The 27491-nt window shown below is 52.6% G+C and overlaps 3 protein-coding genes across 4 annotated transcripts in view; all 3 read right to left on the bottom strand.

Moving 5' to 3' along the window:
• Nucleotides 1-384: 384 nt before the first annotated feature.
• HOXC4 (homeobox C4) overlaps nucleotides 385-27491 on the bottom strand; it is a 38263-nt gene continuing 11156 nt past the window's right edge. Inside the window, exons 2-3 of one of the 2 annotated variants that reach the window (XM_087813899.1) lie at nucleotides 2097-3314; nucleotides 385-1581 (exon numbers count right to left, since the gene is read on the bottom strand). In XM_087813899.1, the coding sequence (XP_087670025.1) occupies nucleotides 1226-1581; nucleotides 2097-2535 (795 nt within the window). In that variant the 5' untranslated portion in view covers nucleotides 2536-3314 and the 3' untranslated portion in view covers nucleotides 385-1225. Of the gene's footprint in view, nucleotides 1582-2096; nucleotides 3359-27491 lie in introns of those variants that run through there. The other variant, XM_087813898.1, reaches the window with a different exon arrangement.
• On the bottom strand, nucleotides 20940-22416 carry HOXC5 (homeobox C5). The gene is made up of 2 exons (XM_016218008.1): nucleotides 21869-22416; nucleotides 20940-21177 (listed from the first exon to the last, which is right to left on the bottom strand). The coding sequence occupies exons 1-2, from the start codon at nucleotides 22320-22322 to the stop codon at nucleotides 20963-20965; spliced, it is 669 nt and encodes a 222-aa protein (XP_016073494.1). The 5' UTR covers nucleotides 22323-22416; the 3' UTR covers nucleotides 20940-20962.
• HOXC6 (homeobox C6) lies at nucleotides 24694-27186 on the bottom strand. Its single transcript, XM_016218004.2, has 2 exons — nucleotides 26585-27186; nucleotides 24694-25852 (listed from the first exon to the last, which is right to left on the bottom strand). The coding sequence occupies exons 1-2, from the start codon at nucleotides 26982-26984 to the stop codon at nucleotides 25545-25547; spliced, it is 708 nt and encodes a 235-aa protein (XP_016073490.1). The 5' UTR covers nucleotides 26985-27186; the 3' UTR covers nucleotides 24694-25544.

Consider the following 27491-nt stretch of genomic DNA (forward strand, 5'->3'; position numbering starts at 1 on the left):
CTGCAAATTAGGCAGGCCTGCTCAGCAGAGAGAAGGGAGAAGGTAGGAGAGGGAAATAGAAAAAAGAAGGCACTGTGCCTAACTATAGAAAAGTGAAACCCCTATCCCCCCAGCTCCACTGTAAGTAGCCCCAGGAGAGTCTGACCTCTTTGCAGACTCAGAGGGAAGGGACAGGAGAAACCAGCCCTCATCTTCCACATCCCCTCTACTGAGGGTACCCTGTCCCAACCCCCTTACTAGTTCTTTTAAGGACATTGTAAAACTAGAGTTGAGAGTTAAGATTTGTGTGTTTGCTTTGAGTAAACTTAGGCAACTATAGAGAAGGTGGGATGTTACCAGACCAGAAGGAGGAGGGAGATAAAAAGAAACCATCAGACATTGACGTAAAACTAATTCACATCCACTGGTTTATTATTGATCACGGGGCATTTCACATCGACACTAAAATTCTTTATTGCAAGTTTTACAATAATCAAGTAAATTCGTCCAAAAACACAATAACCACGATGGGAGGTGTGGGGGGGAAGAGATTACCTATAGACTGCCTCTCTGAACTGAAAGTTCATTTTTATTTTCTTTTGGCTCCTCAAACTGAACAGCTCTGAGAGGCTCTCCAGATGCATTTAGCTTTGTCTGCTGTCTTCCCCCATCTCCTCCCAGCCTCCCCCCACAACAATAATACAAAAGAACTTCATAGCTTTGTTCTCCTTAAAATGACTTCCCTCTCACTAACCTCCCCTGGTGCATTTTCAATGCAAAAGGCCTAAGGAAAGAGGGGTGGAAGGAGGAGGAGGAGGAGGAGAAGAATTGGCTTTAAAAATCTCTTTCCTTTTTCTTTTCCTCATTTCCCCTGAAATTCACCCAAACCAGACCATCACACCTTGCAATATATAATTTTTGCAGTTTTTTTTTCTTAAAAAATAAATAACCCCCCAAAATGGCCTTAAAAAAACAAACCAACAAAAAAAAACAACAAAAAAAACACCCAGCAGGTACCATGCTAAGACAACATCACATGCTTAAAAGGGTCCTTAATAGTGGAAGGGAGAGAAGGGCAGGGGGCTTGTTTGTTTATCTGTTTTGTCTGTTTAGAATTGACAGGGGATCAGGTGGGAAGAAGAGAGAAAAGAACCAAAATATATATATATTAAATTCTATAAATAAGAGTCAATCTGTATGTGAGGGGAGGACGGGGCTGGGGTGGGGGCAGGGTGTGAGTTATGTCTTATAACCTGGTGATGTCCTCTGCCCGCGGCTGCTCCTGCGGCGTGGCGCTCTGGGAGTGGTCTTCAGAAGTGCCCGGGGTGGCTGCCGAGAGGGTGCTGGGCGCGGCGCCGGCCGGGGGCGCTGACCTGACTTTGGTGTTGGGGAGTCGGTGGTCCTTCTTCCATTTCATGCGACGGTTTTGGAACCAGATTTTGATCTGCCTCTCAGAGAGGCACAGCGAGTGGGCGATCTCGATCCTTCTCCTTCGGGTCAGGTAGCGATTGTAATGAAACTCTTTCTCTAATTCCAGGACTTGCTGCCGGGTGTAGGCTGTCCTCGAGCGCTTGGGTTCCCCTCCGTTATAATTGGGGTTCACTGGGGGATGGGGAGGGGGAAAGCAAATAGTGGGGTTCAGAGGCAGTAGGCTCCCCGCCCCCCCCCACCACACCACCACCACCACCACCCTCACCCCAACCTCAGCTCTGTGGAACAGGAGGAGGGGGTGGTGGAAATAAAGTCATCAAGCTAAATGGGTTATAAAGAAGTTGAAGGAAGCTGGAGACTTTGTAGTGTAATAAGAGGGGAATCCTCATTGTAACGACACTGAATTATTTATGCGCCCTTAGAAAGCGAGCATAGTTTTCACACATACATAACAGATCGTAGCACATGGCTCGGACTGCCCAGAGTAGCTAAGCCATAAAATTTATGGGGGATGTAATTACCCATTCTCGCTCGTAAATCCAGTTCAATTGTGCTAACCCAGAGTCGCTCCTGGAGAGAGAGGGGGAAGGAGAGAAAGGAGGACGGGGGCCGGAGGGGGCCGAGGAGGGTGGGGAGCGCTGGGGAAGAGGGGAGGGAGGGGGAGAGCAAAAAGCAAAGTTGCCTACCCGTGCTAACGTGGATTTTTTTCATCCATGGGTAGACTATGGGTTGCTTGCTGGCGGCGCTGGAGGGATGGTCAGGGGCTGGCTGGCTGCAGGCTGGCGGGGCTGGGGACGGGGAGGCGGAGGCGCCTGAGAGAGGCGCCGGCTCGCAGAGCGGCTGTGATTTCTCTGGGTGGTGGTGGCCCGCCTGGGCCGGCCCGTGGCCTCGCGAATTGCCTGGCCCCTGGAGACTGGTGCAGCTATACTGGCGCTCGGGGTAGCTAGGGCGCGGAGGCGGTGGTGGGTACAGCTCCTGGTGGTGATGCTGGAATCCCGATTCCCTGGTCCGGCCGTAATATTCCGGACTGTGTTCAGGGATGTAGCTATTTTGCGAATATTCTTCGCATGGAGGAAATTTCGGATCGATGTAGTTAGAGTCCATCAAATACGAGCTCATGATCATTAATTTCTGGAGTGGAAAATAATTTTTCTCGCTTTGTCGTTTTTCTGCTCCATAAAGCCCTCCTACTAGCTAGCGACCCTGTAAAGTTACTTTCACCATGTGACTCCGCCGGCCAATCACACGGAGCAACCCAGTCCCCGGATAAGGAACCGAATCGCTTTATTCAAAATGTATCCAATTTTTTTTGTGTGTGGTGGTGGTGGTGGTGGTGCTGGTGCTGGTGCTGGGGTGGTGGTGGTGGTGGTGATGTGGGGTTAGCTGGCAGGGGCTGGGGTGTCCCAGTGCACACCCCGCAGACTGACAGCCCTCCCCTGTAAAAGGAGGTGAAGCCCCCAGCTTTCCTCCAAAGCCTGGGCATTGAGGGGCTGTCGGGAGGCTGTGATCCAGCCCCCTCGTAAAGTCTCCCCTTGGGCGTCCAACGGGCCCCTTGGGCCTCAGCTCCTGAGCTTCTCCAAAGGTTTCCGTTCATGGCGATCCTGTCTCAGTCTGTGTAGGTCACCGGGCAGCGCCCCTCTTTCGCAGGAAGAGGAAGTTGAATGAGGACTGGAGTGGAGGTTGGATGGGGAGGAGCCCAGGCTGAGCCCAGGAGGCTGAAGAGCCAGGGGTGCCCCCCATCCAAGGACATTAGAGTCCAGCGCCCTTCCCGGTGGGTACACACTCACCCAACCCTCTGGCCAAGGGGCCGGCGAGGCAGGGTCCCAGCTGGGCCAGGCAGGTGGAGGCAGCGGGATGCAAGTGATTCTGACGTCATTTCTGGAGGTCTGGGGGTTGAGACCCCGCTGAAGAGAGACAGGAAGTGGTTGGCAAAAGCAGAGTTTCAGAAGCCTTGCCCTCCCCTAGTACCCGCTGACCCTCCCTGTCCCAGCCCAGAAGCAAGAGGATCTCTTCTACTGCTGGTTGCTGTTCCCACTCTCCACGCTGCCTGGCCTGCTGCTTTCTGACAACTACCTCCAAGGCTGCTTCCCCAGGAGCTGGGGCGAGGAGGAGAGGGATCTGCCAGGAGTCAGTGCCCCACGATGGTGTCCAGCCAAGGCCCTGGGAGCTCTTCCTTCTCCGTCCCCACAGAGGGCAGACCTAGCTAAGGGGGAGGCCTGTGTGGGTAGAGCCTGCTTGGGGCCAGGGATTGTATCCATGTAACACATGTGTTTACATGTAAACAGACATTCCCAAAGGCCAGCTCCAGGCTGCCTTCCAAAAGCTGAGGGGTGAGCTCACTCACCAAGCTGGGAAGGCTGGGTACACCTCAGGGGGGGGGGGTGTCTCCAGTCCCTTCCTGCCTCCTCCCCTCTCTCTGCCACCAACCCACAGGAATACCCTTGTGTCTGGGTGGCAGGGCCATGGAAGGGGGAGGGGGCCAGAAGGGCTGCTTTTCACACACACACACCCCCCCTCCCAGATAGGGTGGCCGCATCATGCCACCAATTCCAATTAACTGATCCCATAACTCAGAGTTGGGGGGGGTTGGCAGAAGGGAGAGCCCAGGGAGGGAGCCGGGTCCCCTTGTTGTACTTGATAACAATTATAGTTTAAAATCATAGCTTGCCGGGGCTCAGCTATATTTTACTTGATAACAATAAAAGTGACACATAAAGTTAACTGTTTATGTTTTATTTATTAGACTAAATCTGCCAGCGGTGGTAGGAGCGCTTGCCTCGTCGCTACAGCTTTTATAGGGCTGTAAAACGTCATAAATCAGTCTCGCGGAATCGCCCGCACTCTTTGTGTCGGCGGCGGCGCAGAGCTGGCGGCCGCTGGCTGCCTGCTCCCTCCTTTCCACGAAAAGTCGTAATGTGATTTTTTTCCCCTCTGATTTTATTATTATGATCGCCGCCGTGATTAGTCAATCTACCTTTAATTCGCAGCCCTACGCTGCCTCCTCCCAGCCCAGCCTGGTTGACACTTGAATAAGTACCTTTTAAAACGGCATAACAACTATTTGAGGGTTTAATTAGAACATCTGCAATTAAGGGAATGAGGAGAGGAAAGAGAAAATATAAAGCCCTTGTGAGAGGGAGACTGAAGGCTGGAGATTCTCAACCTGTTTCTCACCACCTTTGGGATGCAAGAAAGGGTCCCCACTTCTAAATTAGGGCTCACCCTGAGGGCAGGAATGAAAGAGACACTGGGCCACAGCTGATGCCCAAAGGGGCTGATTCTCTGCCTGGGCCCCTGGATGCCTTCCCTCCTCAATGCTCAGGCTTCCCACCCTCACCCCAGGTGCCTGGGAAGGGGTCCCTGGATACCCTCTCCCCAAAAAGGCAGTGCCCTGTTCTCCTGCCATCAGGTGGGTGAAGGAACAGGAATTCCCTGGAGGTGTACCATCTCTTGGAGGAGATTCCCAAATTTTCATAGTTGGTTGAGATTCCCTGCCCACTCCTGTCCGGGACCCTCTTCGTGTGAGGACTGGCTGATTTGGTTGGAAGAGGAACTTGAGACTTTGAGGGGAAGGCTGTTGCTTGGTTGATAGTGGCTTGGAACGTGTGAGGGTTTTATTTTTTGCAATTATTGGTGGTAGGGGTGGGAGCAAGAAGAGGGCAAAGGGAAGCCAACACTGAATGCTGACCTACATAAAAAGTCTGAACCACTGCCCCAGACTGCCCCAAGGGGAGAGCCAGAGCACCCGGGAATCTTAGGTAGGGTTGGGAGAAGGCGGCTGAAGGAACAGAAAGCCTTCCAGCCCCACCCCCAATCTCCCTTCCAGGCCAGCACCTGGATCAGGCTGCCCCACCCCAACCTGGCCTAGATATTCTTTTCCCCACCTGATTTGGTGAGGTCTTGGCCTGGCTCCCCTCCTCCCAGCCCTCACACTCACCTTCTAACAGCCCTGCCTCCACCTCAACCCTCATTTCTTTAATCTCTTCACCCTCTTGGGCTTGTTAGGGAGTCCTCCCCAAGGCATTGCCCATCCTATGCGATTACTCCCCAGGATTCTGAGCTCCTGCAGGTGGCAAGAGGGAGCCGGAGCAGGAAACCCACTTTGGAGCATTATGTGTAAGTAGATACAGAGAGTTCGGATGCCTCCAACTAAATGTCAAGTCTGCCTTTGGTTATTACAGCTAACAAATAAATATACATACATACTATTAATATTTATTAATATATTAAATGCATCCTTATGCAGCCACAAATATATGTGGGGTTCTCATTCCAGGTTTGCACAGCTAATTCAGCATGCACATCCATAAAGTATAAAGTGAAATCTGGGAGATTCCCCCCAATATGCCCACACTCATCTACATCATTTACCAAAAAATCTCTCTTTGGTCTCCCATAGCTTAACAGCAAGGAAGTTGCCTATCACATGGGGAAAATAGCAAGCCAGACTGCACCACACACATACAATACAAACGTTTTCACTTACTACCATACAGAAATCAAACCCTTTTGGAAGACTCCTGCGCTTAGCATTGGCTTAATTGGGGTGGGGGAGGCACTAAAGCGGCTCTCGCCTATGATGAAGCCTAGTATCTGGTCCTGCCTCCTTTTGTGCATTGCTCTCCTGCCTCCGGCCTTGCCAACCCAAGGATCTTTCCACCCGGGCTCTGCCCTCCACCTCTCTCTTTCCCAATTTTATCTTTTATTTTTTTCTGACTACCTTTTGCCAGCTTCCAAACGCTCTACGAATGCCCGCTACCCCATCTCCTTTCTAAATCTCGATCTGGTTTCTCTTTTGGAAACATGTTTTAGTACAAAGCGCTTCCCTTCTGACACCGCTGAAGAAAAATATGTGTCCATTGTGTGCGAGGCCTTATTGTGCCCGGATTACCATACTGACCGTTGGATAACCCATATTCCTCCCCTCCCCAGTAACAAGCTGCCGGCTGAGAGACCTCAGCGGCTCCACAGATTCTGTGCTGCATTAAAATCCACTTCTCAGACTCCCTGAATTTTCCTAGGGAGAAAAATAAATGGGAGAACCAATGTAGGATTTGGAAGGCAAAGAGAAGGAAAATGAGAGTCATTCCTTTCCCATCCTCAGAAGTGCAGGATTTTTTTTTTTTTTTTTAGGTGTATGTGGTTTTTGTTACTTTAGAGATTAGAAATTGCAACGTCTCTTTCTCCTTCCTGAAATAAATTGACTTTTAGATGGTATGCAATCAAATAACTCATTTCATTTTTATTTTTTCTCCAGGCAACTTGAAAACTCCAAGCTAAAGCAAGACTCTTATCCCATATTTCCCCCTTTGTGTGTGTGCATGTATATACGTGTGTTTGGTCCCTTTCTAACGCCAGCAGGCAGGGCTAATGTATGCAAAAGAATATGCAAATGCTTAATTGATTTTTTCTTAAATCTCTTGTCAGTAAAAGTAATGAATTGGTCTAAAATGATTTTAATAACCCGGACGTGTCACCAGAAAATACTCAACCTTTTTTTCTCTCCTGGAATCGCTTATAGTCTGGGGGGAAAAAAAAAAGCAATCATGGAATGTTAATTTGCCCCCCTTTAAAATATTAAAGATAAATTTCCCTTGTTTGTTCCAAGACCATAGGCAAGGTCCTCTCATGGATTTCCCCCTCCTTGCCTTGCCTTCTTTGGAATTCAATTTTCCTCAAATCTCGTTTAAAGTGGCTTTTTAAAAAGTGGCCGCATTTTAATATTGGTTAGACAGAGTGACCTGCATTTCACCTCGGGTGTTTGACTTGTTCCAATAGGTCACTGCCATGGGGTTATTGATGGGGAAACTCCATTGAAATTTGTCTCTTCGCAAATGGCCTTTAGATCTTCCAGCGAGTTCAATAACTAGTTATAATGTGGAAGGGGAAAAATGAAGGCCCTGGGCTAACGAATTTGATGTTTCATTTTTATGCTGGAGAAATTGTTAGTTAGAAGAGGTTGTGTTCCCCACCCCCTTCTTTGCTCATCCTGGCCTCACTGACCCCCCCACTCCCATCTAAGTCTGCTGGATTATAACCCCTGTAAAACTTGGGCTGGGGTGTCCCTTTCTCCCTTTGATGCAAGCATTAATTCTTATTATTATGAATATTGTTGTTCAAAATTTGACTAAGGGTGCAGGAAACTTGCGCTGCTGGAGATTTGTGACCTGAACTTTCTTGTTAGGGGGGGAAAGGACCTTTACTTTTAAAGGAGCCTAAATGCAGTTTTGAAAGATTCAGGAGTTAGGCTGGCTTAAGGGTAGTTTATGGAAGGCTCGCCGGCCTGGTGCTCTCATTATTAAGGTGATGATAGGAAGCTGCGATCCCTTTGCCCCCATCTGTTCATGGCCTCCGAGGTGCCAGAGACCCATGGGATCAGGCACCCGGAACCATGGAAGGGTGAGAGACTGGAACGGGCTAAGGATAGAGGGAGAATTCCATGGAGCAGACAAGGTAGTCCTGGGTCTCCTCCAGGGTCAGAGATGGGATTCATGGAGACTTGGTCTGGTAACTGCCTACCGAACTTCATAAGAAGGGAACCCCGCAAAAGCCCAATGCCAAAGACAGTGCATTTTAGTGAACCAAAGAGAGCAGAAGAAAATAATGGGGGGCATGGAGATTTTATAAGATTCTCTTTTTGCTGGAATTCTCCAGGAGTGGGAGAGGAAAGGGCAGGGGAAGAGAAGAAGGTCTTTATTTTATTCTCCCCAATCACAGACAAGTTGGGGAACCCTTGACTTCTCCAGAGAAGCCTCTATGGGAAAGGATTGTGCAAAAATCGTCTCTCCAGGCTGACCCAGCCATTCCAGATCATTACCATTATTAACCTCAATAATAACAAGAACATCATTCCCTCATAAAACAGAGTTGCCCGCGTGCCTGGTTTCCTTCTTCCAGGAACTATTCCTTCCCTTCCCCTACCCAAAGGGGTCCAGTTTGCTCAGCCCCAAGTTTCCCCTTTAATAAGCCCACCCACTTCCTATCCCCCTTCCGAACCCGGGCCCATAGATGGGAGTCATTCCAAAGGCAAGCACTGATTTCTAGGCTGGGGGAATCAAGGCCGAGGCCAACATGTAAGTGCCTGAAACTAAGGTGCCACTTCCCTCTATCCCCTCAAACCCGGAGGCAGTAAGTACTCTCAGTGCCACCTGCGCTCTCAGGCAAACTTTCCTAGGCAGACCCCTGGCACCACCGGGATGGGGAGCGGCCCTTAAACGCGCGCCAGAATCCCATAAAAATGGGAGAGTCAGAGAAGAGGGCATCGGCGGCTTCAGGACCCGGCCTGGGAGAGGCCACCCAGCCCGCTCTTCCCAGCCATGCGGGAATCAATAGCGATCTGTTTCTAAACTTGCCCGCAGCCGCTCCGCGCTCGGCCCGGGCGGGCGAGTCCCTTCCCGGGACGCTCGCCCGCCTCGGCCCGCACGTCGGCTGCAACCTCCGAGCCCCGGGCCCCCGGCCTCGGGCCTCGCCCTCTCCCCGTTTTAATTACGTGATTGATTTTCGCTTTGGCCGCATCGGGACGCCTCTGCCTCCGACTGGCGTGTATCTTTCGGTTCCCTTTTTGTCTTTCCGAGTCCTCCCGACGGGCTGTAATTTAGAGACCGCCGCTGGGCCGGCCGCGGCCCGGCTCGCCGCTGCCTCGCCCTACACGCCAACGAAATGGTCCCCCGCGGGCTCGGCGCGGCCGGGTCTGCAGCCGGCCGGCCACGCGGGGCCGAGACCGCGGTCCTGCCCGTTCTCCTTGCTGAATTATTTCGTGCTCCATTATTCTCGGATAGAGAAACGGTCCGTGTTTGAAGGATCGCTGCGCGCCCGGGGCTGGGCCGGGCTGCCCGCGGGGCCGCCTCCTCGCCCGGACGCGGGCTGTGTCCGGAGGTCCGCGTGGGACCCGCGGGAGCGCGACCCCCGGCCCTGGGCGCGGCGGGGAGCTCCAGCCGCGCCCCCCGAGAGCCGGCCCCGCGCCCGCGGCCCAGAAGCGCCCAGAGAAGCAAATATGGCCACAACTTTCCACCACTACGCGCCGGAGCGGGACCTCGGCTGGCGGCTCAGCCCCCAGCCCGCACTTGGCCGTTTGGTCTCACGTTGCTCCCCAGCCAGCCAGAGGCCCCGCCGGCACCAGCGCCGGCCGCCCGCGCCTCTGCCCAGGAGCACCGGGCAGCCCCTGCACCCGAGGGGCTGAAGGTGAGGCGCAGGAAGGGAGCGAGGGGGGATTTTAATTTATGAGTAGAAGAGATTTGGGGTGGGGAGTGGAAGGCGAAGACTCGAAATAAAGGAAAGGAGCCCCTTCTGCCGCTGGAGCTGACTTTCCCTTTCTCGCCTCCAGACCAAAAAAACCCTCTTTTTCCCTCCCCAAACCGCTGGTGTTCCGCTTAATCTCTCATCTATTTACAACTAATAAACACTTCTCTGATGATTCTCCCACGGCCTGTTCATTCTTTGATCCTTTCCAAGGGGGCAGAGCAATGAGTTGCTATTAGCAGTATTTGATGATTATTTTTTCCCCTGGGCAGAGGAGGGAGTTGGGAATGTCGTTCTCACTGGGGAAGAAGTTCAGAGAAACTTGAGTTGGTCGCAACCTTCTCCCTGTCCCTCGACCTACAACACCCCAACCCCTGCTCCCCCAACCCCCTTCCCCTGCAGCAATGTTGCTGGGTAAATAAGAGTCCGCCTGCCTGGCTATTAGGATTCTGGAGACGTTGGCATCTGTAGCAATCATTAGTCAAAGCCTCGGAAGCCAAAGGAGCCGAGGAGTTGGACAGAAAAAATCTTGGAAATGATATACAGGAGCCGCGGAGGCATCAATCCCGCCGATAAGAGTGCGGCTGCCGGGAGAGAGGCGGCTGCTTAATTGGGCCCTGGGCACCAAGAACAATTGGGGATGGGGCACCTATGGGTTGGGCAGTTACCCTGGCACCATTTGGGTACGCTACAAAAATAGTCGGGGACTTGAACACCCTTTCCCCGAAATGTCCAAGGCCCAGCTGGGAGGTGGGGGGACTCTCATGCCTCTGTCAGCTTCACCCTGGGAGCCAAGAGTAGCTGGGCTGAAGGACTCTTCCCTTTTTTCTGTCCCCTTCTCCTTAGGGGCTCTCTTAGGAGGTACTGCAGGTTGGGGAGCCTGGGCTGGGATTTCAGATCACAGGGACAGCCCGGAGAGAGGCTGTGATCCCTGGAGTTGGTTTTCAGGGAGCAGATAACTCAGTTGGACTAGATTTGAAGACAGCCTTGGAGATAGCAACAGAATCACTCGTTTTAATAAGCAAAACATCCAAAAGATGTTTGTTCCCTATGCCCATCACCTGTCTTTATTGATCACAGAGATAGACAGAGAGATGCACTGAGTTTAAATCCTTCCAGAGAGAGATCTATCCCCCTACATATAGATATATGCACTGTGGAACCATTTCTAAATGTATGTTTTCATATTTGAGTTTCCAGAAAAACTGCCAAGACTATAAAGATCTCCAAATATTCTGCTTCAATATGTAGCTATTTTATGAGTTGGGACCCTTGCATAAGTCTAGATAAATTTTTCAAAATAGAGATTTAGCAACACATGCACAGTTTTTTCCAAGTGAGAAAAAACCCCACCAAATATTCATCTGGATGTTTAGAGAGAGAGAGAGAGCTGTACCAATACATCCTAGAATATGCATCCAACACTATAGAAAGATTGGTAATGTGTACGCAGGAATTCGGCAGAGGACTGTTATGTTCACTGTGGATCTATAAATCTAGAGATCTATAAATCTGCATTTAAATGTGGAATAGAGAGAGATGTAAAACATACATCCTGTTATAGAGACATAGAGCGATCTATAAATACATTTTCATGTGTACAGCTACAGGATTGTTCAGCTCTCTATAAAGACACGTGTATTTGTGTGGAGTCCTAGGAATGAGGGTGATTCTCTAGTCCTTGTGGGTTTGGGATGCCCTAGCCCAGATTTCTCTGTGAAATAAACAAGGGTACACTAGAGCCTGTGTGAATGCTAAGAGGGCCCAGGAACTCACATAATCTATGGCCACATTTTCAGCATGTGGAGACATTTCTCTTTTGGTGGATAGGAGCCCTGGTGCATGGGCCTGAAATGTCCCGATTTACGAGCCCAAACTGAGATGGAGGTAGAAGGTTCTTTACTTCTTTCCCCTTTAGCTTCTTAGCCCCAGGCTCAGGGGAGACCCATGGGAAATTGGGGTGTCTTTAGGAGGGGAAGGCTCATTAACCTTACAAAATGGAGCCATGTAGGTAAAATATGATTTTTTTTTTGAAGAGGGCTGCATTAGAGAGAGATGTGAGAAGGCTGTGGGCTTTCACACACACCCATGTACCCATCTTAATTACATGAAACCAGTCACAGGACTGCAGAATTTCCTCCATTCATATGGTGCTAGATGGGATCTTCTATATGCCTCACTCCCACCCCCTCTTCATGAACTCTCTCTTATACACCTTGTTCTACCTTGTCAAGAAGGGACTTGGGGCCCAGGAAAGGGGTCACAGGAAGACAGTAACCCAGAAGAGAGAAGGGCCCCCAGGAGTCACGGTATCTACCACCAGGCTCAGAAGCTGATTGCCTTGGATGTTGGTTCCTTTTTAATTGAGGGGTTGGAAGATCAAGATCTGTTGTGGGCATAAGAAAATGAAAGGTTGCTGGATTGATTTTTAAATTTAGAACTTTAAGGGGGAAAAAATCACCAATGAGCTCTTTTCTTATTGGAGGTAGAAAATTTTGGGAACCCTGGATTTCCTTTTATTTTTCTTTGGTTTACTGGGGAAAGGGAGGTACAGAGGGGCCCCAGGTGGGCTTGAGGAAGTGCAATCCAATCTAGCTGGCCAGACTGGAGGAGAGTGATTTACAAAGCAAAACCTCAGATGCTACTTCCTGAGAAGTTACCAGATCAAAACAGCCTCCTCTAGGCTTTTATGACCCAGTCTCTACTCCCAACAGGAAAAGCACCCTCAATAAAACCTTGGCCCACGCCCCCATCCTCTATCCAGAGGAGGGGGAGAGATACAATCTAAAATGAGAGACCTGACCCTTACTTACTTCACACACACACACACACACACACACACACACACACACACACACACACCCTCCCACACACACACTGGGTTTTCTAGCCAGAAAGTTGACTTTTTAAAGAAGTATTTACTAGACAAGATTTTTCTCCACTGCCTAAGCAAAGAATCAGCAGTGAGAGATTTGGAATTTGAGCCTGGAACAGAGGGTAAAGGGGGATTTGATCAGATGAGGGCTTGGCTTCATAGTCCTTTATTATCTTCCAACCACCCACAACCTAATAGGCCAGCAAGACACTAAAGGTCTCTAAGAGCCTGTCTGCCACCATCTCTGGGGGGTACTCCAGGGTTTTGGTTTTCTAGAGAGGCAGAGGGAGGAAACTGGCAGTTGCCCAGAGGGTGAGAGCAGAGGTGGGGAGGGCAGGACAAATGGTCTCCAGGCTGGGTGGATGGGAAGAATGGAACTTGACAAGGACTGGGAAGTTGTTTCGAGATGGTTTAGTGTGTGCAGCCTGGGCTTCAGGCCTGTTTCATGCCACACTTGAGCACATACATATACTTCTGTGTGTTCAGGTGTGGTGCTTGGGGCTAGGGGCTGGGAGAAATAGAGATCTCTCTAGGGCAGACCCAGCCTACTCTACCTCTCTCAGAGCTGTAGCATGTGCAGTACTGAAGGATCCCAGGGAACTGAGATGACACATTCCATCCAGCCCATACAGGGCTGCAGGTCATGGGAGAAATTTCTCTGTATTTGTGTCAGGTATGAAGAAGTAGCCTCCTACCTGCACTGGCTCTCCAGTATGCCCAGAGCCTTCTATTCAACCTCTCATTGCAGCTTCTAAGCCTGGTCATCAGAGACTGAACAAGGTGCTGGATTACCTAGTATAACTTTCCTAAGTACCAAATTTCACCCCCCCCAACCCCCCCCCCCCACACACACTGATTTCTCCCAGGTGTCACTGTTTCCTTTTGCCCCTCAGTGAGCTTAGGAATGGGAGAGGGAAATGAATCCCAGGGTTCTGTAGGACTCAAGGACCAAGAGATCTTTATCACCCCAGTTCTTCAGTATAAACTCCTTTGGCTCCTGGGGCCCCATCAAAGCCTGTGAAGGAGATTTTATCAGAACAGACACACCATTCTGGGTTACAAGGAACCATTAAAAGGGGATGTGATTTTCTTGGCCCTCTAGCAGCTTAGTTTCTTCCTTAAATTGAAACTCTAACCCAAAGAGCCCTAGCTTGGGGTCCTGATTCTCTCCCCTCTCCACCTCAAAGGGCTCCTAGGTCTCCAGGCCCACTGAGGAAGAGGTTCAGAGTGGTGCTTGTCTCCTCAGCAAAAGAAAACACAGAATTGAAGCCCAGGACGATGATGTTTCAGGTCAGAAACTCAGCCCAAGCAACTACACACAGAGAGGGAGACTCAAAGAGACAGATAAAGTTTATATGGATATTAGAAGGGGCTGAAGCAATAAAATCTCTCTTCCCAGTGCCTGCTTAGACAACCAATGCCTACTGTCTTTCTTTCCCCAGCTTCATGGAATCTGGAAACTCCAGTGTGAGAAATTCACACAGGAGGTGAGGGTTGGTATCAGACAAGACTACCACAACATCTACCAGGGAAAAGATGTGTGTGCGCTTTCATTCTAACTCATGAAAGAGTCAGTGGAGCAGTGTGGTTGAAGGTGACATGGACAATGGGGGCTCAATGATTTCTGAGAAGAGCTGCGCTCCCTCTGGCTTCTCATTCTAATCCTTCCCACCTGTGGCATAGTCCTTAAATCAGCCCTACCCAGAAGACAAACAAGCAGGAAGGTGCTGACAAAGCCCTGCTCAAACTGGGCTACCCCTCCCACTACTGTACCCTTGATGCCCCCAGAGGAGGGCTTAGAAATCCTGGTGGCACAGCTTGTCAGAAAGAACTCCTACCCCTCCAGTCAGCTCAAGGAGGACAGGAGATCAGAGAAAGGCAAGGGGAACTCAACCAGAAAATTATCCCTGAAACAAAGTCCTGGAGACTGCAGGGTGAGGAGAGAAATACCTGGTCTGGACCCATGAGTGGGCTGGCTCAGGGCCCAGCCCAAAATGTTCAGGAAATGCACGCTTCTCTCATACATGCACACTCTCTGTGCCATCAAATGCTTTTGCTCAGAAATAGTTTCTCCACCCATTGCTTGTTCTGACCTGACCCATGTAAACATAAACACTGAAATCCACACCTTCAGTGACTGTGTCCTTGGATAGCTACTGGCCAGGACACAGAATCATCACACAGATAAAGCTAATGACTCCTGGAGGATTTCCAGAAACACAAATCAAAAGAGGCCTCTTCTAATCATTTCACCTGCCCCCAAGATCAGAAGAGAATGAAAACTTGTACAGGGTGAGTGTATAGGGAATAATCACAGTCAGAATTTGAATTCAGGGCTCAAGTTCATATCCACACCTGCTGCACAGCCTAATCTAGAGTCCACATCTATAAAGCCCAGAGAATTGGGTGGGATCACACAGGCTAAGATGGGAGTAATCCAGAGGACACCTTCACAACTTCAGATCCTATACAATTGAGGTTGACCTCAAGGTACAACTTTGTAATAACCAGAGGACACAAGCCAAAGGCTTTCCACAGCTGGTTCAGGGACAGAGGGAGGAGGCTAGGCTATTCTCAGCATTACTCCCCTGGGCATCTGAGACATCACGGACCCAGGAGCTATAGGGAGTGGTGGGGAGGGAGGAAGTGGGGGTGGAGGGGTAGGGTGAGACAGAAACCCAAGTACTCTTGGGCTGATTGGTTGGTGGGGACCACGTGACCCTGCTTAGAGCATTCTTGACTGGTTGCTTGACCCTTCTAGGGTTAAAGACCTAGGAACCAAAATTTAAAGCTTTCCGGGTTGGCTGGGGCACCTTGGCACCTGACTGACTGCCCCTCCCCCCTCCACTGGACCGCCCCCTCCAATTCGAGCGCAGAGTGGGGGGTGGGAAAACCAAGAGCCACATGTCTAGTTTGTATTCGTCCTACTTTCATTTGTATTTGTCCTACAAAACAGCAAAAAACTGGCTGAGGTAAATTATTTGAGAGGAAGGACAATCTATTATTACTGAGGTAGTAAGAGGGGGGTGATATTTTTGAGCCTAAGAAACAGAAAATGGGACAAGGAAGTCATAGGCCCCCAAGAGACATTGTGTAAATCTGTAAGCCAGAAACACATACACCGCTCCACACAGTGGAAGGGAATGGGACTGAGATTTGACCAGGAGTAGGGAAGAATTATAGACCAAGGGAAACTCCCATCTCCCAGCTGCTTGGATGAAAAGTTTCCAGAGAACCCCCAAATCACCGACTAGTGGGGAGGGGAGAGTGGAGGAGGGCTGGAAACTAGGAAGGGAGAACCTGAGAGCTAACTTTCCAAATGGGCTGCTGAGGAGAATCCAATGGGACCCTAATGCTCTCCCCTACCCTGAGAAATAAAGGAGTAGGGAGGAGGGTGGGGAGGCTGAGTCTTTTCGAGGAACCAGGCCGCGAAGGAAGGCATCGGAGTCAGGCGCTCAAGGTCCTCACGCAGACAACAGACTACTAGGTCGAGGGCTGGGGCTCCAGCCCAGACACGGTGTCTTTGGGTCTCTGTCCCCCTTTAGCCTCCCAAAGTCTGCCTGGGCTCTCCATCTGTGCTTGATCCCTGCTTCTTCCTCAGTCTCTTGGGCGGCAGGGGCATGATAACAGTACCATTCCCCAAATGCACCTCTCCACAAAGTGGGTGCCTAGACCCCCTCCCGCTCTAAGGCGGGACCCCCACTACTCTAGGAAGGCACAGACCTGGCTCGCCTCCCCCCCTCCCCTCCTCTTTCCCGAGTTGCCTTCCATGGGACTGCCTTCCACCCTGCTTTGGAATCCTTCGTATTCCGGTGGGTCCCTTCAAGGACCCTGAGTTCATATGTTGTTGTTTTCCTGGCTTAGCTCTGGGTGACGCTCGGAGGGGTACTGCACTCACAGATGTGGAGGACATGTGCCTGCTGCTGCTTCCTAGATACCTGAAGGGACCCCCGCCTGAGATTGGCCCCAGGGTGCCATGCCCATGTTGGGCGCTGATGATTCTATCCCCCAGAATCCACTCCCTCCTCAGAGCTGGAGGGCTTTCCTGGCTCCCCTAATAAAGACAGTTGCCTCCATTCCCCCACCCACTTACACTCCACTCACAGCAGTAGCCTCTAGGCCTCCCAGGCCTAGTTTTACCTTAGGCAAGGGCTAGGGATTCCAGGAAAGACCCCAACAGCTAGAGGGAGGAGGAGGCACGAAACCACACTGGCCCCAGACAGATGAGAACCTTGGACCACTGAGGCTGAGACAGATATCCACCCAGGCCCAGTGGGGAAGGAGAGGATGCTTTGGGACTCCTGGGGTTCAACTGGCCACCTTTAAGATGCTTCTGCCATTTCAGCTCAAAGCCTGTGGGTTCAGAAGTCCCAAAGCCCTTCTTCCCCGGCCTCCTTCCCCAGCTACCCACCCTGCCTGGACTCTGGGTCACTGGCCAAGGGCCAAATTGGCCCTTCCCTGGACCAGGAGGCCCCAGAGGCATTTTGCGCTTGCGCCTAGAGTTTACACACTCCTGCAAACACCAAACACCCATACGTCTGCTGCTTTCTGCTTTCTTGGCAACTGAGGAGGGAGAGGGGGTCAGGGAGACCTGGCAAAGCTCTAAAGAACCCAGGCCTCGCTTTACCCCAGTTGACTCACAGCTGGAGGGAATAAGGGGCAGAGAGGAGAGGGCTGGTCTGGAGAGACAAGCTCCCCCATCCTCCTACCTCCCAGCGGCTTCTTCTCTTCTACGGCAGCCTGACGGCGGCGCCTGGGGATGCCTTCTTCCCCTCCCCTTAATGAGTAGGAACTGCCTTCTCTCATGAAGGGGGAAGATTAGGTAAACGGGAGAAAGGGTCAGAGAGAGAGAAAATTAACTTACAGCATTCGCCTGGGATTCATTTGCGAAGATGTAACCTCTCTCACCATCATCCCCAGCGCCGTAATCCCCTCTAACTGCCAGGCCCTCTGTCCTAGCATTAAACCTCACCAGCAGCTGCGTGGCTGGACAGTTAAGATTATATATGATGTAAATATATTGTGGGTTTGTCAGCTCTCCCTACACCATAAAACTTGGTTTAATGACATCACGTGGTCCCCCAAGAGCCACTCACGGGCTTGCCTTCGGGCCATTCACATAAATAACCTCCAAAAGTTTCAAACTCCTAAATTCACATAGAAGCCGTGCGTATTTCTCTAATGCTCAGTTACACTAAAAAGCCCTCGTGCTGCTCCTTTGCCCCACCCCCATACCCCCCTTGCAGGGTGGGGAGGGGGGAGAGGGTGGATCCTTATTTATTTACTTACTTATTTCCATAAGGACCTGTCGCCTCCGAGGTCGTGTTGATATTTTTTCCTCCTATTTTTTTTCCTCCTCTCTCCTCTAATTGCTCAGAGTGGGCCGTGTCCCTCTCTTCCCACTCCCCCAGGAAGGTAAGTCACGCTTCTTCCCCTTCTTTCTCAATGACAGAGGGGGTGGGTTTCAGGGCAAAGTGAAGAGGCAGGCTTCATGGTCTCTGTTTGGGACCCAGAAGCTCCTCCACTAACTCGCCCAGAGTAATGCTAAACCCTGGTACGTGCAGATTGCTCCAGGAGGCTGGCTGGTGGGGGAAGCACCTCAGACTCCAAAATAGAAGCCTCTGCTCAGGAAGAAAGCAAGGGTCTGGGCTGTACCCACTCCCGGTGCAGGGTTGTGGCCGCTGATGCTGCTGAAACAGAATCTGGGACCTGGGTGCAGACGTGCAGACTGTGACAGGAGTGGGGGGAAATGGGCAGGCATGGCTCCATCTACCCAAACCTGCCCAACTCAAGTCAGTCCTCCAGTTCTTCCAGCGAAAGTCTGGCCCAAACCCTTCGGGAAGAAGGCAGTCAGTGCAGGGTGGGGCTGGTGCACCTTGCCCATGGGGTCTGAGGAGCATTGCCCACACCCCTGGCAAAGCCCTTGGTTCTCTCCCTGGGGTGGCGTATCCCCTGGGGAGGAAACTCAGGGCCTTGGCAGCCAGGGAGGCTGGGGCAGGTGATGGCGGACACCAGGGCCTCTTTCTTAGTTAACTGTTACCCATTGGAGACGCCAGTGCTTCTCCACGCTTCACCGCTTGCCCAATAGTTTTACTCAGCATGGAGAAAAAATTAAAATAACTCCCTGATGAAAATTACACATTTTATTTGAGAGAGAGAGAGAGAAAGAGAGAGAGATAGGGAGGGAGAGAGAGGAGGTGAGTCGGTGCTGGGCTGTGTGCTGTGTGCTGTGTGCTAGTGGAGGAGAGACATTTCGGGAGCCCTAATCTGGTTTGAGTGAGTGCAGTGTGAAGCAGGGTGTAGCAATGGGTGCAGCTCTATAAACATTTGGTGAGGCCTCCTACGTGCTAACATGGGGTGAGGAAAGGCTCTTGGGTCTTTTAAAAAATGGCAGGTGGCTTAGGCAATAGGATGCAGAGAAGTCAGTCCTTATAATAAATCCAAGGAGCATCAGCATTAATAATCATAAATATTCCCCTTACCCCTCCCCAGAGCCTCTATGCTCCCTTTCCCTCTTGGCTGCTGGAGAAGCCATCTAGCCCAGCTCTTGAACCTTTCCCCCCACCCCAGTGTGGGGGGCCTAGGCTTGGCTCCAGGAAATTACCCCATTGTGGGAGGTGGGAGAGGAAATGCAGTAAAGTTTTATGGACCCTTCCCACATTTGTTTCTCCTATAAAGTACTTCCTCCCCCATCTCATCCCAAGAGCCTGAATCAGAGCAGAGCATGGGCCTAAGCCAGCCTCAGGCACCACCTGAATTATCTGCCTTTTCCCCTTCCCTTTCGCCCACCCTCCCCCTACACAAAAATCCCAGAGACTGAGATAAATGATGGCAAACAGAAGCAACTCAGGCACTGGTCTATGCAGCTCCTTTCCCAGTTAATTGTTCTGCATAGCCCTAGGCCTTAGAAAGTGGGGAGACAGTCTGATGATTCCTGCCAGGCAGATACACCCTGCAGATTGCCCTCCCTACTCACCCTCTGCCAGTATCAGAAAGCTGAGGCACACCTCCTCCAACTTCCCCAGCACCCCTTTACCAAGCAACACCAACTCTTTCTGAGATCCTTCTGAAACCAAATGAGACCCTAGGCTGAGGGCTCAGCCCTCTATGTCCATCAAGGTCCCTCAGGGACCACTTAGCCCTGGGAGAGATCTCCAGAAGGGCCTGAGTCTGAGTACTGCAGAGCCACCAGTCCCTGCAGATTTGTTCTGGCATGCAGAGAGGGCCGCTGTCAGTCTAGAGGCCCCAGATCCACCCAGCCAAGGTGGGAATGGGGTGCAGAGGCCTGAATGCCTTGGACCGTCACAGCATGGAACAGGCCAGTACAGGCACTGGGTGTCCTCCCCTTCCCACGGAGGCCCTTCTTGGAGCCAGGGATCAGGACAGGAGCTCAGTTTCACCTCCCTTGTCTCAATACCCCAAGAAGCTTCTAAAAATTCCTTTAAAGGAGAGGCTTAAAGGCTGTGGGCCTCCCCCTACACCTCACAGCCTATTTGAACACTTTTGCCCAATACATGCCCCAAACAGAGAGGAGCCACTGCATTTTTAGTCCTGTTCTCTCTTTGTCTTTATTTGATATGACAAAATATAGTTTCAGGAAAGACCTGGAGTCAATAAATAGTTGTACAACAGCAATGGGGCAGGAGGGCACAAAAAGTCGTGGCAGGGACTACTGGCAGTCAGGAACCTCTAGGACTGCTTGCTGGGGTCCGGTGGCAGGGAACCTCAATAGCTGAGCTAGCTAGTGGTCTGAGGCTGGGGCCTGAGAGGGCATGCAGAGGGAGCAGGCTGGAGAGGTTCCCGGGCTTTGGGGTTGGGGAAAAGGTTTGGAGAGCTTAGGACAACCAAAGGGGCCCTAGGCGGACTTCAGTCATCTCCCCCTTTTATTATGCAAATCATTTAAAAATGAACAATTTGAGTTTAGTCGCTATAACGAAGCACCCCGAGTCTGGCGCCGGACTGCCGGTGGCAAAACCACTCTCTCGCCAGCCCGCAGCCGCCCGGCCAGCCTAAACCAGGAACAAAGGAGAGGGCGAGGCTGGAGGGTCGGGGCTCCCGGCCTGCAGCAACCTCAGGGCCCACCTGACTCGGGCAGGTCAAGCTGGGGCTGGACGCCTGAGAGGCGACCCAGGCGGGCATGGTGAGCGCCAGCCCGGTCAGCGCCAGCCCACAGACCACAGCCCTGGGACCTTGCGGAGCTTGCCCTGGGGCCCAAGAGCTGAGCAGAACTGAGGGGAGTCAAGACAGCGCGGGCAGCCCCGGGGGAACCCGGGGTCGGTGGGGGTGCGGAATGCCAAGGGAAAGCGCTTTTGTCTCTGAGGCCGGGGAGCGGGTGTTCGCCACCGCCCTTGCCCCAACATACAGAGAGGAAAACCGAAAAGGAAAGGCGAGGGGAGTGAAACGAGCTCGGGGTGCTTTTGGCGGGCCTCCCCGCTGCCTCTAAAGAGCCTCTTTGCTTTTCATTTTGGAATCTTTCTTCCACTTCATCCTGCGGTTCTGGAACCAGATCTTGATCTGTCTCTCGTTGAGACACAAGTTGTTGGCGATCTCTATACGCCTGCGGCGAGTGAGGTAGCGGTTAAAGTGGAATTCTTTTTCCAGTTCCAGAGTCTGGTAGCGCGTGTAACTGGTTCGGGACCGCTTGCCGTCTGTCTCTGGAATATAAGCCCCCCCAAGCCAGGAAGGGGTGAATAGCGTGCAGCGCCTCAGCGTCCCCACCCGAGCCCCAGGCCCCTACCCGCGGCCGGAGGGACGTGAGGCGAGCGAGGCTAGACAGGCCCGGCGGGCCGCAGGCGGGCCCGGCCCCGCCAGCCCCGGGAGAGGCGCCTCCGCCCAGGCAGGAAACTTTCCGCCGCAGCCTTCACTCAGCAGCCGGAGGGGCTGAGGGGTGGGGGGAGAGGGAGACCCAGGCTCGGACCGAACAATAAGCACCCTCGAGATCCGAGCACCGGGGACCCCCCTCCCGCCCCTCCCAAGTCGCTGGAGTCCTCCGGAGCGGCGAGCGCAGGCCGAGCCGGCTCCACAGGGGAGGGAGGGAGCCGCGGGGGGATCCCCGCTCTGGAGCCCCGCGCTCCTCACCCTTCAGATCCCTCTATTTTTTTAACTCCCTCCCTCTCCCCCAAAAATTGAATATTGCCTTTTATACACGTTTTGTTCCTATGATCCAATTATGTCGTCGTAAATTTGGGCGCACACAGCCTCTAAGCCTTTTAGTGGACAGTTTTACGAGCCATTGATGCCTGGATCGTAAAATTTATGGCCGCAGGTTTTTTTTCTTTATTTGCCCCGCATGGCCTATAAAACCCAGGCGGACCCGAGCGCGCAAAATGAAGTCCTAAAGTTTACCGTGGCTCATGTGCAGTTTGGTCATCCACGGGTAAATCTGTGGCGGGGCCGGTGGCTGGCTCAGTCCGGCAGGCTGCCCTGTCTGCGCCTGCTCCTCTTTGATCTCCCCACTGCTCTTAGCTCGCTCTTCCAGCGCCGGGCGAGCCGCCTTCTGACTGTACATCCCGGGGTTCAGAGGAGCCGCTTCGTCTCTGCCCAGAGCGTGTCCCGGAGCGGCCGCGGCGCTGCAGGCGGGGCGGTCGGGGTGAGCCCGGGGGTTGGCAGCCATGTCTACCCCGTGGAGAGAGTTGGAAGGCGCAGGCGGTGGGAAAGTGATGCTTAAGTCCAATCCGCCGTAGCAGTACCTGGATGCCTGCACCTCTGAGGCCGATCCATAGTTCCCACAAGTTTGCATGTTATAGGCAGGGATATTGGGGCTCTGCTTATAGAATGAATTGGCTACGTAGGAGCTCATGGCGGGGAGGGCCCAAAAAAAATTTCTGCACCCTTTTTGATTAAGGGTGATTTGTGACTCTTTGAAGTTGAGGGGTTTTTTGTTCTCCAAAGTGCACAATTTATAGGTGGAGATATCTCTTTCTTTATCCTATGCGCTCTTCCCAAATAAGGGAGCCTTAAATAGAGTCACGTGACTCCAGCGGCCACTCATAAATTTGGCTTGATGACCTCCAGGAGGTTAGTGATGGAAGCCGGCGAAACGCATCTTGATATGTTGGCAAAGCCTAACCAAGGGGGAGAGGGAATGAGAGAAAGAGAGAGAAGGGGGAGGAAAAAATGGTTCTTGGAATTGGGGGTAGCCGGGACAACGAGCCCACAGCGACACCTGGTGCCGACTTGGAGAAATTGCAGCCTGGCGCGCCGGCTCGCCTTCCAGACCGCTGGATTTTCTACCCTGTAGAGAAGCTGGTTGTTACTGCAATAAACCCCTGAAATGGCCTTTTAAATTGTATTTAATTTTAAGGAAGGATGAGGCCTCCTTTAGGATGCACTGATGGTTTTTTTTTGTTACTGATAGACCTGTCCTCCTTACCCTCAGGGCCTTCCAATCTTCAAAAATGGCTGAGGGAAGGGGACCTGGGGGGGGGGGGGGCTGCCCAGGTTGGACTTCCGAGGGGGCTTATCTCAGGTTGGAGGTCTCTCTCCTTGGAGGTCCCTCTCCTTGAATGTCTCAAGGCGCTGCTATTGATGAGAAGGTGCCTGTCAGGGCAGGGAAAAGTGAACCAAGCCTCTGGAGAGGTAGACAGGATGCCCAGGAGAAGGTATCCTGGGTGGGCAGGACTAGATGGGAGTTGAGGGTCATGAGGCTGAGAGTACTGCGGACTCTGGGATGAGCCTGGAGGTGAGGAGCCAGGGTAGCTGAGTATACCTCCTCACCATGCCAGAGACCCCAGAGTGGCAACAAGGCAATTTTCAACCTATGTGCATGTGTGTGCCTGTGTGCGCCTGTGTGTGTGTGTGTGTGTGTGTGTGTGTGTGTGTAGAACCAGACACAATGGCCTGGAAGACTGCTCTACATCCCTGTGTATGACCCTCATGTGATACCTATGTCAGATATTTTGGATAGAAAATAGATGTTAATTGAGGGCGTGGAAAAGCAAGATTCAAGCCTCCACAAATATTATAAGAGCAGGGAAGAGGACAAGGCCTATTTTGTGCCCTATGGGGGAAAGGCCTGTGGACCAGGCTCTCCACAGGACTTGGATCCATAACGTCCACTACAGGAGAGCAATTTCTGAGCTATATGGAAGCGCAGAACCAACCTGACTGGGAGTGGGGGGAAGGGGGTGGGCAGAGCAGGCGCCTGGGCAACCTTCACAGTCCATGGTCAGGGGCTATACAGCCATTCAGCCCCTTTCCTACCCCCTCCCCAATCCCCAAGTCTTATTCTTTCCGGCCTGCCTCTCCCCAGGAAATCTCCGCCCCTGCCAGGAGAAGCCTCCCCCCCGCCCCCCCGCAGGCGGAGGCGCTGGAGGGGGCGCTGGCTGGGATCTAGAAGGTCTGGAAAACTGACGGGGTTTTTTCTCTCTCTGGGAGACCCCCTTACTACCTCACCCTCTAGGTCCACTCAGGTTTCTCTGGCTGGGCTTAGGGAGAGAAGGCCTGAGCTGGGGAAAGGTTAAGGCCTGGCTGCGCTCCTCACTGCCGAGTTTGAGGGGAGAAGAAAGAGTGAGGGACCAGACTGAGGCTGAGGCTGAGGCTGTAAGGGAGAAGAAATTTTGTCCCGGCCAGGTCAGGAGTCCCAGAGCAGGCGAGAGCTCGGTTTCCAGGCTTTCTTTTTCCATATGTCCTTGAATCGCTCAGTCCCGGCGAAAGGCTCGAATCCCGCCGTCTTCTTTTCCCCCTTTGCTCTCCGCCTCCGCCACGTTTCGCAACTGTCTGCCTGGCGCAGGCAGGGGGCTGGTCACAGGGCGCCCCCTCCTCACTTGGAGAGTGGGCAGGGGTGCCCTGGTGCCCTGGATAATGCTGTTTTTCTGGACTTTGGGGGCTCGGGGTTCAGAAGACGGACCCCAGACTACCACAGGCAGAAGAAAGGCCTGTGTGGGGCTGGAGACCAATCCGACTAACTCCGGCTCCCCCCCCCCCCATCGAAATCCCAAGCGGCCTTTTTTGCGGGGTGAGTGTGTTGCTCCGTGTAGGGAGCCCAGAGAGACCTCCCAGCCCCCTGCGCGATCACCAAGAGGGGGAGGCCAGGGCTGGCGCCCGGCTCCGGAAAGGCGAGCAGAGGGGCTGGGGGCTTGCAGGCGGCAGGCGGGCGCGGAGCTCTGGGCGCCCTGCTCCAACTTTCACCCCGAGGCAGACGCACGAGCGAATTCACAGAAATCCCGATATAAACTTTTAAAAATAATATCAGTTTTATTAAATATTCGAGAACGGATCCAGAGGTCGGATTTATACAGGAGGGTAACACGAGGGGATTTTTTTTTTAATTTATTTTTTTTCTCCTACTGGCTAAACAAACGTCATTCACTTTTTTTCTCTCTTTTTGTAATTTCCCTCTCTTTTTTTTTTTCTTTCCCCTTTTAAGATGGGATTGGAACACGGACGGTGCTAAACATAAATATAAATACAGAGACCACAAATACAGCTAAAAATATTCACACAGAAACGGTCACAGTTTGTAATATGCCATAATGACCCCCAGGATTCTTTAAATACAATTCGCCTGGGCTGGGCATTTGCTGGGGCAGAGGGGCCGGGCGGGGGCTGCGGGGAGGCCCTGGGGGTTGCTGTGGGGCCGAGACTCGACCTCCTCGGGCCTCCCACCCTGCCCGGCCGCAGGCCGAGCCCTAAGGCCCCGGAGTGGAGGCCCCGGGCCCGGGAGCCGGCTCTCTGCGCGGGGGGCGGGGGCACCTAGGGGTGGGAGGCCAAGTCCTCATTTGAGGGAGAACAGTGGAGTCTGAAGTGAGGTTCAGGGGCAGAGCCCCCAAGGCCTGGGCGGGGAAGGGGCCTGCAGACAAGCCGAGAGCGAGCTAGCGAGGGAGCGAGGAGGAGGCGAGTCGTGAGAGTTTGTGCGGCGAGGGAGGGGGTCCAGAGTTTACTTTCAGGTCCATATCTGACTCCCTAATTTTGTCTGAGGGAGTCAAAACACACCAATTGTGCCAGTGATAAATACAGAGAGTGTGATCAGGAGGGAGCAGGGGGGAAGGAGGAGGAGAGGGGGCGGCAGGGACAGTCCAGGTCACTCCTTCTGCTTCTCCTCTTCTGTCTCTTCCCGCTTTTCCTCTTTTCCGCCCAGGCTGTCAGCCGCGGCCCCTCCGCCGCCCCCTGAGAGCGTGGACGTGAGATTAGATTCCTTTTTCCATTTCATCCGGCGGTTCTGGAACCAGATTTTGATCTGTCGCTCGGTCAGGCAGAGCGCGTTGGCGATCTCGATGCGCCGGCGCCGAGTTAGGTAGCGGTTGAAGTGAAATTCCTTCTCCAGTTCCAGGGTCTGGTACCGCGAGTAGATCTGGCGACCGCGCCTCCGGTCCGCTCCGTAGCCGACCCCTAGAGATCCGGGCACAAAACACACTAAAAACAATCAGCAGGGCTTCCTCCGCAGGCGGCGTAGCCCAGCCAGGTCCTGACTCTTCCAACTTAACCAGCAGCTCAGGGCCCCCTCGGGCTCCAGCCTTCTCGCTTTTGCCCTGCCCCACCCCCACGAGGGGTACAGCCAGGAGCCCAACTTCACTCCTTTTCCCCCCATAGGTTGGTAGGTGTGTGTCCCAAAGAATGGGGGTGCGGGGGTGGGGGCAAGAACCAGGCAGAAAGCTGTAAATCTAAAAGCTGGTTTTTGAAAAAAATCCCAAACACTGGGGATGAGGGCCCCATTTCTCAACGGCTGGACTCCCCCACCTCCCCAAGCACCCTAGCTCCTAGGAAACTTCTCCCCCACTTTTCTGCCCCCTCCTCTACCCCTCCCTTCTCCTTAGACTGACTCGACTTTGGGGGTTCCCCCACCCCCTGCCTCCTCCCCTCCTCCCCTGCCCTGCTTCTGCCCCTTCAGCTCGCCTTGGAGCCCTCCAATCCGTCAGGGGCCGAGGGGGCCAGGCCCCTGCGAGCGAGCGGGAGGCGAGCAGAGGGGGCAGAAGAGGGGGCCCTGTCTCGGCGTCGGCGAGGAGACGAGCGTGATTGTTTTTATGGGGCCATAAAAAACTCTCTCCGCCCGTTCTTCTAGGGAAGCCGGTCATAAAGCCAGTTCAGTTTATTTAATTTATATCTCGGAGCTGTAAAACTCACCACTGTGCGAATTCATTCGCTGCATCCAGGGGTAAATCTGGATACTGGCTTTCTGGTCCTGGGGCGCAGTCCTGCCCTGCTCAGAACTAAAATCCTGAGCGATTGAGGTCTGTGTGTTATGTCCTAAGGTGTTTTGTCTGCAGTTTGAGAGCATGTCTTTCTCCTGGTAAAAGGAATTAGATCCATAGTCATACGGCCCCCGGCTGGAACTGAACACGACATTCTCCTGTGGCGAGTAAAAGGGAGTCGAGTAGATCCGGTTCTGGGCAACAGCCGCTCCATAGGTCGAGAAATGCCTCACTGGATCATAGGCGGTGGAATTGAGGGCGACGTTGGGGAGGACGTCCTGGCCCCCGGCGAGGTGGCAGGATAAGGAAGGGTTAGTGAAGTAGGAATTCATCCCTTTGCCTTTACCTGGTCGGGCTATGATTTCTTTAATATTTATTTCTGTCTCCAGTTTGTACTCGGAACTAGATGGTTATAGGGACGGCTCCAATCCAGGACAGACAAAATGACAAAGTCAGCTGACCCCCTTCCAGCCAATCGCAAGCCAGATGTCAAGAAGGGGGAAAAAAATCGCTTCTGCTTCTGTTGATTCCCTAGTTGAGACTAAGTGTGTGCTTTGAAAGTAAGACTTGGATTTTTTAAAAAATATATACACGTAAGGGAACTGATTTGGAGGTGAAGGAAGGGTGAATTTCCGTGAGCAGGGCCTTGGGGCCCAGGGAAGGAGAGCTGCACTCCCAGGAAATCTCTCAGACCCAGCTAACTTTGCTGTGCAGTGGCCAGAGCCAGGGCTGGAGAATCCCTGTATTTTCAACCTGATTTCATCTTTTATATCTGCTCCCTTCTAAAATTACATCCTGATTTCTCCACGGAGGAGATCCCTCCCAGCTGGGGGGGGGGG

The sequence above is a fragment of the Miniopterus natalensis genome, chromosome 2 (assembly GCF_054644295.1).
Source record: "Miniopterus natalensis isolate mMinNat1 chromosome 2, mMinNat1.hap1, whole genome shotgun sequence".
Taxonomy (NCBI): Eukaryota; Metazoa; Chordata; class Mammalia; order Chiroptera; family Miniopteridae; genus Miniopterus; species Miniopterus natalensis.